The sequence below is a fragment of the Rhynchophorus ferrugineus genome, unplaced genomic scaffold (assembly GCF_030347505.1).
Source record: "Rhynchophorus ferrugineus isolate W39M unplaced genomic scaffold, kcgeb_rfMv2 rfM8, whole genome shotgun sequence".
NCBI lineage: Eukaryota > Metazoa > Arthropoda > Insecta > Coleoptera > Curculionidae > Rhynchophorus > Rhynchophorus ferrugineus.
The window spans coordinates 3,066,169-3,079,970 of NW_027472587.1; the positions used below are offsets into that span (position 1 = coordinate 3,066,169).

At 32.1% G+C, this 13,802-nt stretch overlaps 1 protein-coding gene across 1 annotated transcript in view; it reads left to right on the forward strand.

The window, feature by feature from the left end:
- The window catches only part of LOC143201507 (adenosine receptor A2b), a 169,423-nt gene extending 167,106 nt beyond the window's left edge, over positions 1-2,317 (forward strand). Inside the window, exon 4 of the mRNA XM_076412627.1 lies at positions 1,544-2,317. Coding sequence (XP_076268742.1) covers positions 1,544-2,086 — 543 coding nt within the window. The 3' untranslated portion in view covers positions 2,087-2,317. The remainder of the gene's footprint in view (positions 1-1,543) is intronic.
- Positions 2,318-13,802: the final 11,485 nt, after the last annotated feature.

The following is a 13,802-nucleotide window of genomic DNA, read 5'->3' on the forward strand; positions in this document are numbered from 1 at the left end:
AGCGGGTTTATTTACTACAGGGGAAATTAAAAAATATAATTAAAATTTATTATTTATATTATAGGCGAAAATTTAAAAAATTAAATTGTAATAAAACATTAAGTTCCCTTACAGTTATACACAAAAATAGAAAAAAGAAACAAAATATGATGACGGCTGTGCCTATTTAAGTTACTATTCTATACTTCCACGTTTTGTGGTTTTGCCCACTATTCTTTTTCGTTACTGATGTTTTACTATGTTTTGTGTATGCTGCCATGATTTTTGTTAGGAACATCATAAAGATTACACATTTTACCGATTTCCAGTTATAATTTTCACAAACCAAAGCGTATAATACATTGAAATTCAACCTAACGGACTTGGCATGTAAATTGACAATATACAAGCGTCGAAATATATGCACTGAAGCAGTGTTGCCAACATACAACATGATGTACTATAATGCATGGTGTTATCCATAAATAAACCATCCTTATAGTAGTTTGTCTATTCCCTATATACGAAGGGGAATGAAATATACTAGGTATATTTTTTATTTACCTTAACACGTAACGGTTTATGAGAAGGGGGAAAACCAGTGTGGGTAGAAGCTGTGAGGAAACGTTACTCCTCGGTCATCTCCGGATATGGATAATCCGAGTTTCGCGCATGCCTACATACAGCTTTATTTTATCGAGATTTATTGTCGAATATATATATATATATATATATATATATATATATATGTATGTATATATATATATATATATATATATATATATATATATATGTATGTATGTATATGTATATATATATATATATATATATATATATATATATATATATATATATATATACATATATATATATATATATATACATATATATATATATATGTATGTATGTATATGTATATATATGTAAGGAGGTAAATAAGAATGGTAAAATTTTGGAAATAACACATTTTGTTTAAAAAACAATTGAAAAAAACGAAATAATAAAAATATAGCTAATATATGGCCGGTCATTGTATTTTTATATAAAAAAAATTTACATACAAATTTTTGACATTTGATGTCGTTGAATATGATGTGTTAGAAATTTGGCAGCTAACATTCTCACTATAGATAAAATTGATGCTGTTTGGATTTTATAACTTTTAAAAATATAACCTTACATTCTGCACTTACCCTCATTCTTCCGTATTTTAAAATCAACGTATGTTAAACCAGCAGCAATAACACAACAATTTAATTATTATATCTATAGAATTATTAATGTAACAAATTAATTAATGAATCGACTCGAAAAGAATATACCGCCCTTAGAAAAGGAAGACAATACGGTTTATTCTATGTTGGATAGTGCCTGCTGACTTGGTTCCAATGGGACCACCTCGGAATGTCAATAATTGACGGGGAAATCGGTGAACATACATAAAAAAAATACAGTCGAACATAGAAGCTCCTCCTTTTTTGAAGTCGATTAAAAAAATATTTACTTTAAAAACTCAACATATTACTTAAAATACATTTTCTCATCATATTTATGTTTGTTTCAGGTCTGCATGTTGACCGACGTATTTCTGGAGACCAACATCCTCACATCCTGGATCTCCATATATCTGGCGCTTCCCATATTGTCCAGCAGCGCGTTTAATCCTTGGATCTACGGCTACCGCAACGCAGAACTGAGAGCAGCCGTGCGACGCGTTGTGGACGACATCCTCAACACCCTCGGGTTCACATATCGCAGCCATCAGATATCCGATCGAGACCAAATACCGCCAAGCGTAGCGGCCACCGCTGGCGAGCCGGCCACCTTCATCAACCACGTGCAACGGGACGGCACCTGCTGGAAATCCGAGGGCGATTTCCTACTCGTCCCCATGGCCCGGCCCGAGAGTTCCGGAGTTCTGTCCAGCGCCGAAAGCCAAAAGATCTTCTGCAGCAATCCCAAGATCATCTTGCCGTGCGAGACGCCCCGACTACTGCTCAAGAGTAGCCGGAGCATGGTAGAGAGCCTGGCGATGATCAGAGGATCGGACGTGCTGATAGTCAAGGGTTCGACGCCGGTCATGAAACACGGCTCAAGTGTGTTATAGAGGAAGATCAGGGGTGAATTTTGTACTGATTATGATTGAATGGGATCAATTGTTAAAGCTACAAATATGAAAGTTTATGACCTGTACGGTTCCGAGAATCGAGTCACATGATGATAATATGTAAAACATATTTTTGTTAATTGCAGATGTGTTATTTTGGAAGTTAAAGGAGATACAGTTTTTATCAGTATTAGGGTATATGCCCTTAATAAATTTATGTTTTTATAAATACTCCTGCCTTTTATTTAAAACATATCCTCTTATTGAAACTAGTTTGTTTAATATTCCATCTTTTAAGCGAAAAAAATTTTTTTCACATATAAAAATTTGTTGACAATAGAACAACACAAAGCGTTTAAGTTTAATTTTAAAAATAATTAAAGGAATTTTGTTTATAACACAATCATTCCTGAATCAACAGATTAAGGAGTGTTGTGAAAAAGTACCGCCAATTGTAAAACGTATTTTGTTCATTGATAACATCTATGTTAAACCGGTAAAAAAATAAAATAAATAATATTATTAGTTTGACTTTAACTTTTTCAGGTAAAAGCTTGTTAAAATGTCATCTCTAAAATCAATGCTGTCGAGGTAGAAATTTTGTAAAAATAGTGAAATAGATTTTTTTATTAGGTATTATGGAGTATAGTATTGTTCAAACATATGCTTCTCACGGTGATAAGGATCCCAGTGATCCTATTTTCAAACACACTGCTACATATGTTTGGCTCTGCTTGACTGATGGACTGGGTTATGTTTTATATTATATTTTAAGGGACTCCTTTTTATCAAGTAGGGTTTATCTGGACTGGACCTTTTATATAGCATGGCCTCCAAACTACGGGGTTCAACGTCAAGCCTACCGACTAACTAGTGATCAACTTGGAGACCATCAAACCCAGAAGACATTCGGTCGTACTCAACTGGTTACTAGCGCTACTGCGCCGTTCTCAGATGTTACACAGTTGTCTAGATACATTTACAATTACAGTCACAAAAATAAAGTGCATCCATGCCTTGTATGATTCGAAAGGTGTTAGGATATTATGTTCTTTGCGGGTTGTTGGTACACATCTGCAACTTCAGAAAACTCTATAAGAAAATGTCTAGCGGAATAACAAACTATAAACAACCATACCTACGAATTGTTCATGTGGAATGTAAATCATGGTATGCATTATGCAGCAGGATGGAAGATAGACAATAGTTCAATCAGACCCTTCTATGGACCATCAAAACCAAGGATATATGTAATACGCGGCAAAAAGGGGGAAGGTTTTCTAGAAAATCGCTACCGTAATAAAGGATATTATATAGAAATTTTAATTTTATTTAATTAATATCTTAGAACTGCAACAATCTGCCCGTAGGCAATAAGTATTTTTTTATGATTTCCCTTATACAATATAACTATACTGACACGTAGAAGATCGCATCAGTAAGTGATCTGCTGTACAAATTTATAACATAAATCTTATTCTAAAGTATATCCTAACTAAAGACTATTCTATATATGTCACACTTTGTGTCTATTAATCAGTTCGTATGGTAGTATTCGTTTGAGCTTACGCAATTCACTGTCATCGCGTACATTTAACCGTTTGGCGAGTGGATTGTGATGTACCAAAAGTCTTTCGGAGTACTTTGATCTAACATTTTGAATCACACTTGTTATCGGTTCTAAGGGGATATCGCGCTGAATTAGTTTGTTGGAAACGTAACATGGGGCATCAAGGATGGTTCGAAATACTTTATTCTGGAACCTCTGAAGGATGAGTTATGTTTGATTTGCTAGCAGTACCCCACACTTCAATACCATAGGTCCAAATGGGCCGAAGTATTGATTACTGCAGCAAAGCCTTGTTATCTAAGGATAATTCAGGTGTACACCCTATCAGCCAATACATTTCGTTTAGTTTAAGCCCAAGCTGTTTGCGTTTTGTCACTATATGTTTTTACCATCTCAAGTGTCGACCAAAATGTATTCCCAGATATTTATCATTGTGTGTTTTTGGGAGTTCATAATTCAACCATAATTCTACTTTGTTTAGATGAACATGGAGGTTTCTTGTGGATGATATTTGATCCTTTACTTATTTCCTTTGTTGTTTTACGTCATTAACAGTAAATTACTCATATGGCAGATCCATTTGAAACACAGTGTTAAGAAAGTCAACTATGTCATTCTCTTCTGTTGAGGATATTTCATAAAGGTATAGATTAAATATATTTTGTGTTTAGAGAATTATCTTTATTATTTCTAGCCCAGGTATTGTTATCAATCTTAAGGGTTAGATTATATTGTTGAGGTTTTTAAATTTTTTTGTTACTTTCCAGAGAGAATATTCTGTTGCATCAGTTGGTGTTAAGTTTTCCAAGTATTTTTGGATACCTTGATTTTGTTCATTCTGCATTACCTCTTTCAGCTCTTTTATTCACAGTTTCCTCTTTTCAACAATGTTTTGTTTAATTGTGAGTGATATATAATTCTATGGTATCTGGAATTATATTTCTATCTGACGGCCTGTCGTTTATATATGTAGAATTAGAAACCATCCAAGACACCATTCCTTTACTTTGGGTAATAATGTCACACCAATAATACCAGGCCTCGGGATGGACTTCTTTTGTCCTAGAGGGAGCATATTGATTGAAGTGAAAAACAATTCAGGATCTTAGTATCATTAAAACTAGGAAATTAGACAGAAGACTAGACAAACATTGATTAGGACCTATAAGTCTATAATCAAGTCCAAACTATATTATGGCTGCTCGTTATATATTTCAGCACCTATCATTTATTTATGATTATTGGAGAAAATACAAAAGGTGACCTTGAGAATGGCACTGGGAGCCTTTGAATTTAGCCTTATAACTAGCGTGTAATATCTCACATCTATAGAATCACTTGAGTTTCGAAAAATGATACTTGCTCTCAAAGAAAATATGTCCTGCAGAGGACGAAAATATTTTTTCACCAAGCTATCAAAAACAGTGAATTAATAGCCATGCTAAAACCTGGTTGACGAAACTCACACCAAATTATCGATAATGTATTTTCTTCAAATCAGCTAGTGGTGAAAGTCCTTAACACTTGGTTGAGTCCTTTGACAGCCACAAAGGTATACCTGGAAGAGAATGGGCATTCCTCCATTTTTAGATCGTAAGATAGATAACCTGCTGCCGCTTGAGTGGGACCTGCTGGAAGAGGAAAACAAGCTTTTGTGCATTCTTTTCCGCTGCTACTTCTATCGGAAAGAGATATTCACAAATAAAATTCAAAAGGCTTCTAACCGGTCGCTGCTAATTTACTTCTTTTAACGGATCGAACGAAGTGTTCCTGGTATCTTCTATGAGGTACCAATATCAGTTTCCCATGTTCTGACAAAATGCAGAAACATATTTATTGTCAAAATAATTCATGGCTTGTCGGATTCATTGAGGTATAAGGTCTTGTCGCAAAACCTACCCAAATTATTTGATTTCTTCAAGGGAATCGGTTTTTATTTTAAAATATAATATTAAAATTTACATAGCTTTATTTTAGGATTACTTTTTTATTATTTATTTTATTATTTGTTTGTCCAGATATTTGTTTTGTTTCCATATTTCTTGAGTAGGTTTAATTACTGTTTTGATTAGTTAATTGTTGTTTAATATTTTTGATGGAACGGGTTTCCAACCGTAACTAAAAGAAGGGGTTTATCCTGAGTCTCCAGTAATATTTCGTTGTATAGTTTAGCCTTTTTTTCCCTTGCACTTCTTTGGGAAGGAGATATTCATAAATAAAATTAAACCGGCTGCTAATTGGTCACTGTTAATTTACTTCCCCTAATAGATCGAACTGGGATCTCTGTGTTCCTGGTACCTTCTATGGGGTACCAATGACAGTTTTCCGTGCTTACTTTCAAAAGAATTCATGGCTTGTCTGATTCATTGAGGTATAAGTTCTTGCCGTAAAACCTACCCAAATTATTTGATTTCTTCAAGGGAATCGGTTTTTATTTTAAAATATAATATTAAAATTTACATAGCTTTATTTTAGGATTATTGTTTCATTATTTATTTTATTATTTGTTTGTCCAGATATTTGTTTTGTTTCCATATTTATTGAGTAGGTTTGATTACTGTTTTGATTAGTTAATTGTTATTTGATATTCCTGATGGAACGGGTTTCCAACCGTAACTAAAAGAAGGGGTTTATACTGAGTCTTCAGTAATATTTCTTGTTATATAGTTTAGCCTTTTTCCCTTCTACTTCATTGGGAGGGAGATATTCATTAATAAAATTAAATCGGCGGCTAATTGGTCACTGTTAATTTACTTCTCCTAATAGATCAAACTGGGATCTTTGTGTTCCTGGTACTTTCTATGGGGTACCAATGTCAGTTTTCCACGCTTACTTTCAAAAGAAGTTATGGCTTGTCTGATTCATTGAGGTATACTTTCTCGCCCAAACTATTTGATTTCTTCAAGGAAATCCGTTTTTATTTTAAAATATAATATTAAAATTTACATAGCTTTATTTTAAGATCACTTTTTTGTTATATATTTTATTATTTGTTTGTCTAGATATTTGTTCTGTTTCGATATTTAATGTGTAGGTTTGATTACTATTTTGATTATTTAATTGTTGTTTGAAATTACTGATGAAAGGGGGTTCCCTCCGCAACTGACTGAAGGGGTTTAGCCTGCGCTTCCAGTAATATTATGTGGCCTGTGCTGACAGTCTCCAAAAAAATGTTAAAGCGTATGGGAGACCAATAATATAGTGGAAAGGCATTTAATAATATTATTCCATGGACTGCTTTAATACCCTCTGTATTTTGTAATTAGTTGTGGAATTAACTAGTTACCCCTAGCTACATAATTCGGTAGGTGGGGTATAAATTTAGCTTGCGGCTAAATTGCCTGTATGAGAAATTAATGTAGAAAATCTTCTTGACGATCTCGTCATCCCCATCCGATATGGACCTTGACCGCAATAAAGCTTTTCCTTTTCGAAGGGGAGCCTCGCTGTTAACAGCCTTGACTCAAATCAATTGATACATTGTATTTTTGTCGCAGAATTGGGTTATGTAGTTCTCTTGTTTTTACCGCTGTAGCGATCTGTTGGTCATCAAATGACTCTGTTGATATTATTGGTTTAAATGATAGTTAGGAATGACAAAATATATAATTTTGCATGAGTTCTAAATGCACCGATCACGCAGTATACAAAATCGGGGCGTATAATTTGGAACCAGGAAATAAATATTCGTGAAAAAGAAGTTTTATTTTCTTGTTCTCAAATAATATTTATTTATATGTCTTTCAAACACTCATAATTGACGTATTTTCTACTAAAATAATTCTGTCACTCCAGATTCTTTTTTTTCGAAATTTTGGACGAGAAATTAATACGTTTCTATATTAATAAGTAATTTTTATAAATCCTTTTTAAATCCAGCTTTCACCGTTATGATAGTTTTTCAAACATTGGAACATAAAGTATTGATAGTTGGTCGGGACAAGGGCCAGACTACGTTATGGTTGATTTACTATAAAGATTGATGAGGAATTACTCTGTTGTGGATATTATGAATATATACGAGCAATTTATAGGAAATCGTCAAATATCAATAAGACAAGGTAACATAATGGTAGAGTAGACATAACACTATATATTCTACATGAGGCACATAGTTGAAAATATTCAACAAAAAAAAAACAGACTAACTTAGCATTTATGGATTTAGAAAAGGCACTTGATAGATTAAGAAGAGAAATTCTATGGGTTATATTATAATTAAGTGATATAAGTAATAAATTTGGGTTGAATAATTCAAGAGTTATACAAGATACATACAAATGCAGTGACTGCATGCAATTTGAAATTAAACACTTTTAAAATACATGCAGGATTAAGATAAGGCGGAAGTTTAAACCGAACACTATTTGTAATATTAATCTAGGAAATAATAAAGAAATGTGAAATAAATAATACAGAACTACATATAATTTATTAATTTTTTTTGTATATATGTCATCGAAATTTGTGACGTCAAAACGTCGCAATGTTTGCGCAACCACTCGGAGTTTTAGTTCAGTTTGGCTTTGACATACAACAAAATTCTAATCTAAATAAAATGATCGAACAAAAATGTTATCAAAGATATTTAGTTTATTTTAAGATTATAGTATATCTAATGCATATATTATCGAATGACTGAAAACTACAATTATGAACACAGTATATTAGTTTGTAGGTTAGAGTTGTTTTATTTCTTTTTTAAATTGAACTCCCTAATCCACCTAATTAACAATTATATATCAAAGTAATGTATTTTACTTTCATTCGAGAATATATTTACCTTTTTTCGTTTAGTTCTTGTTTCCTTCGATGATGTGTTTACTTATGTTATGTAATCTTGATATTACTGTATTGTTTATTTCTTCTGCTACTACCTGTGTACACCATTCTTGATAAAATTAATCACTGAATTCTCCCTAATGGATTTACCATATCTGCATACATTCTAACCTAATGCTCATGTCTATTTCTGAACAACCACAATGATATCTGTGCACACAAATCTTTAACATTCTACAATACCATTTTATACAGATATATGCTATTAATTACGTGCATACTGTTAGCTGTTTCCACTCTGTCTCAGGAATTTCCAGCACTATCACATATCCTGAAAGTTTCCTTTAGCCACTTTCATTTTCCGAGTCACTATCCAATTCAATTACTAAACGGTTAATTTCCAGTCTGCCTAAAACATGTTCACGATTCCATAACTTTATAATCAATTGGTTCTTCTATATTTCTTATCAGGTTCATCCAAACCGAAGATAACACCTTCGTCATTGTCTGGTCGACAATGCTTTCAGTTCTTGCTGGAATATCATTCTTGACCAGCATGTCTATTATAATAAATCTTTGCTACCCCCATATCAACTCGATTGGATTGAATATACAAGGAAGAGGAATTGAACGTAATACTATGTGACCATATTACCCAGCGATCTGATCCACTGTATATCTGTTTTCGGGCTTATTTAAAAAAAGTACACTGCAAAAATGCAATAAAACATTTCATTCATATTTACCTAGTAACAATTAGAAATAGTTCATTGTTAAACGTGATGTCTTCAAAGCTTATTTTATGTACTTTAAGATATTCCTTAATTGCAGCCTTTGTTGATGCGCTTGTTGGGATCTTCTCCACCAGAGTACTATGATATGGTGAATTTTCCATAACAATAACTGATGATTCCTCTAAGTTCTTTAATAGTTTATTTTCAAACCACTGCAAAACAAGTTATGGTACATTACTCCATGGTAGTCACACTTGGACTTAGAGGAAATCACTAATTCTGCACCAGGAATAAAAATATTTCATTTATACTCCTGTTTCTAGCATGAAGTATTTCTTCATGACATATAGTTATGTCTGTAATGAATTATTAATAAATATTATGACTAACAAAACCTAATTGATAATTAGTTCCACATTAACTTTTTTCCATTAGCTTTTGTTGCCTTTACGCTATATTTAATAGCACATTGCCGTGAGTGATCCAATCTACAATTATAAAATATCCACGTCTCATCTAAATATACAAATTGATATAATGATTCTTAATTGATATTGTTAAATGTTTTTAAAAATTATATTCTTTTAAAAGCAATGTCTGGATGTTCCATTAAACTAATTCGTTGGTTATCTTTGCATCACAAAATCCTACAGTGTATTACCCAGTAGTGTATGAAGAGATGCTCAAAATCCCTCAAATAGCTGCACATCTTTCAGTTTTTTATTGATACTTTCAAGACTAATAATTTTCTCTGAAATAATTGTATTAAATTATGTTTCGATTGAAAAAACTGCTTACTGATTTTATATATTTCGTATATTTGAACTCTAATACATCAAGCTGATCTTGATTCATCACCCGTTTCGCATAAAGACGGTTTCTTTTTGCTGAATTTATATGTTATACTGTTATACTGTTGTTTATTTTTTGAGATATTTTAGAGACCGTGCCCATACTTATATTCAGTGCAACTGCAAAACGCTAAAATATTTTCAATAAAAACCGATTTGACGATTTGGCGATTTGAAATTTATTAAAACAAAGCCTTAAAATAGCGTTTGCCGGTTTATAACCCGTAATTATAATATTTTGAATAGTTTTGCGTACGTTTGACAACCGGACGATTTTAACGGGCTAGTTCGGGTTCACGTTCGAACTTATCAGACAGCAATATGTCATTTTTTAACTAGAATAAAATGGTAAAGAAAATGTTGTCTGATTCTGAAACGAATTTACACATTGCGATTGCTGATTATATCATATACAAATAAACTTTGAATAGACTATATAGGACTTGTAGGTAATAATAACAATTGATAGATTAGAACACATACAGAAAACATTAAATTAATGGAATTTGGCGCTGAGAAAATACGAAATGATAATGAATACAAGCATGACGAAAATCATGGTGATGGGAAAGTAGTGGAAGGTGAGCGGAGAATAAATATCGAAACTGATGAATTAAAAAATGCATTTAAATATCTGGGTATTGAAATCGAAAGCGATAGAAGAAGGAAATTAATGTATTATTACCATCATTTTAATACCTTTTCATTTAAGTTACCTTCAAAATACCGTCACATAGTTACGATGTGTTAAAAGTCCCTTAACTTTACCAACAACGTAACATAACTCACCACTGTAACCTCTTCGCTGTGATACTATTTCCACATAATAGCAAAACTTTTCGAGTGCTTCCATTTAACGGACACAAAAACAAATATTTACTGTAAATCGTCCCAATCTCGAAATGCACGTATTTGAAAGTTGAAAATCGAAAAATACGTTTAACTTCTCAGATATGGTCGATTAGAAATAGATTTCTAAAACTAAAAAAGAATAAAAAGACAATATTTGTATAAATCATTTTTAATTTCTTTACTAGATATATAATAGTGACAAATTGGTGAAGGCAATTTTAGAAAAATATTATATCAATATTGAAAGAAGTATCAGTTTATCGATAATTACAAAATTCTCGATTTATTATTATAACAGTTATTATATTCTTTAAACATCAATATAATTTTATTACAAAATTCCTACACGCTGCTCTCAACAACCCAAAGGGGATAAAAACAAGTCCTAAAAAAATTTTATAAGATGGCAAGCATACTCGAATGCGAAATATGTCTCCTTTTTTCGGGGTCGTGATATATTACCATGAAACCTTAAAGTTATGAGTCTATAGACTATTAAGAGGCGGCGTTTTAGTATATTCCCCCAAGGTTGTTAACCTTGGCTATAGGCTCGTATCATAGAAAATTTTAAGGTAGTTTGAATCGATTTTCCATTATATTTACATAAAGTGTCTATAAATAACTAAATAACCGACTTTTTTATAAATTGTTGTCTAAAAATACTTTATATTATTATATTAAACATATGTATGATTTTAATTTATTTTGTAGGCTTTGTTTTACCTACTAGAGTAGAAAGACCCTTGTTGGACCAGACGTAGTACTTGAGCTGGTTATAGGCGTAACTGTAAAGACTGTTGGTTTTAAAGTTATACCAACAGACAACAAGAAGACACTATTTCTGGTGATTATGGTGGGTGCGATAGACTTCCCATTCGAGCTGCAGTTGTGTGTTTTTGTAAACGTTACAATTTTTGTAACGTTTACGAGTTTTTATTATCACTGAGCTTGTTTCATTAAGTTATAGCAGCTTGTACCATAGCCAAATGAAATCACTATACACTACAGCTTGCTGATCCCACCATATGCACAGCAAGACATAATGCACACATATTCGGTGAGGATATTGATGGCTCTTCCAGGGAACTGCATTTATCGTAGTGAATGTACACCTTCGTTCTTCATTCGTTCCATGGTTATCGTCTGTATGTACTGAATAACTCAATAATTCTAAATGGAAAACTATTATTTTATGTAGAGAAGAGAAATATATATATATATATATATATATATATATATATATTTATCCATAAATATTTTTTTAAACTCAGCTATTCATCCATTTTACATTTTATGGCAGGATTGATGTACTAGGTTGTTTCAGAAATTTATGAAAATCAAAATCGATTACAACTATTGCCTAAGGACAGTAAGTAGTATCGGAATTCAGGGAGATCCAAATTTGACGAATAAATGGTTGGTTCAAACACTGTTACTCGTATTCGTGGTAAAATTCTGAACGTAAACTCCCTGCTAAAAAGCTGTATTAACACAATTTACTAGCGTCTTGTTTTGATTCAGAATGGTAGCATACCTGTTCTCTCCTCTAATAGTGTGTTTATTATTATACACTCATATACATAATACATACATAGTGTAACAAATACCCTAAATTCATTTTGTTGAAAGTTTAGCACTAGATGCTAATTAGCAAATGTGTTGCTCATTTTGAACTCAGTATAGTTGTCTGATGTGAAACGTGTTGATTTATGAATAGAACATTTGCGTTTACAATATTTCAAGAATATATTGTTGTGTTTTGTTTTCAAGAACTTTAATCAACAGATTAAACAAGATTAAATTTTTTAAATGATGCTCGATTTCGATTCGATTTTTTTTTATTTCAATATCATCATCGACTTTATTTTGTGCCAACCATATGCATTAGTAGGAGTTAGAAATGTTATTTCTTGTTTGTTTGGCTCTCTACTAGGGACAGAGTTATTAAATTATCCATTGCATCTGAAAGGATTATCTTCAATGTATATTTTATTTCATAACCGTACTATTTTTCAAGCGTTGTAATTAATTACTGACTCAACTAATATAGATTTTATAATGAAAATAGCTATTTAAGATCTAATTACAACTGAGAAATAACTTACAATAATATTGTCAGGAAGCAAGAGTCTATAAAGGTCATTATTCGACAATATTTCGATTATAAGCAATTGCTGAAAAACATAAGTTACGAAAAAAAAATCAACAAAGTAGAACGTCTGAAAGTAAAAATATTATAAACAATATAACCCAAAGGATGAAAAGAGAAATGCATATAAAAATCAAATACATAAATAACAATCTGCAAATTTAACGGAAGGCTATGAAACAGATCATACACTCTGGAAACCTAGCAAATACTTGACGATGTCTGTACAGATCATCTATAAGAGACCTACGTGGAGATTGGTTACGCAGCAATCAAGAAAAAGCGGAAGCATTTGCTGAACACCTACAAAAAACCTTCAAACCACTGATATTAAATATAATTTCTCCAGCATAGAATGTGAAAATTCGACGATTTAATTAGTCTAGCCGAAAGAAGTATTAAAAGTTGACATTATTCCAAAGAAATTACCAGACTAGGACTTAATAACAGGACAATTGCTGCAAAAACTACCAAGAAAGGGAATTATTAAACTCACCAACTGGATGAACGCAGCATTTTGACTAAAATATGTCCGAGACGTTTGGATGATGGCTGAAATTTTCATGACCTTAAAACCTGGAAAGTCATTAAATGAAATAAAAGGTTATAGGCCTATCTCACTGCTGCCAGTAAGATCTAAACTATTTGAAAACCTCCCGCAGGATAAAACCGATTATAGGAAGAAAAAACCTAATACCTACACATCAGTTTGGGTTTGTTAACAAACATTCGATAAATTACCAAGTGCATGGAATAGCAGATGTCACTGAAAAAAAAA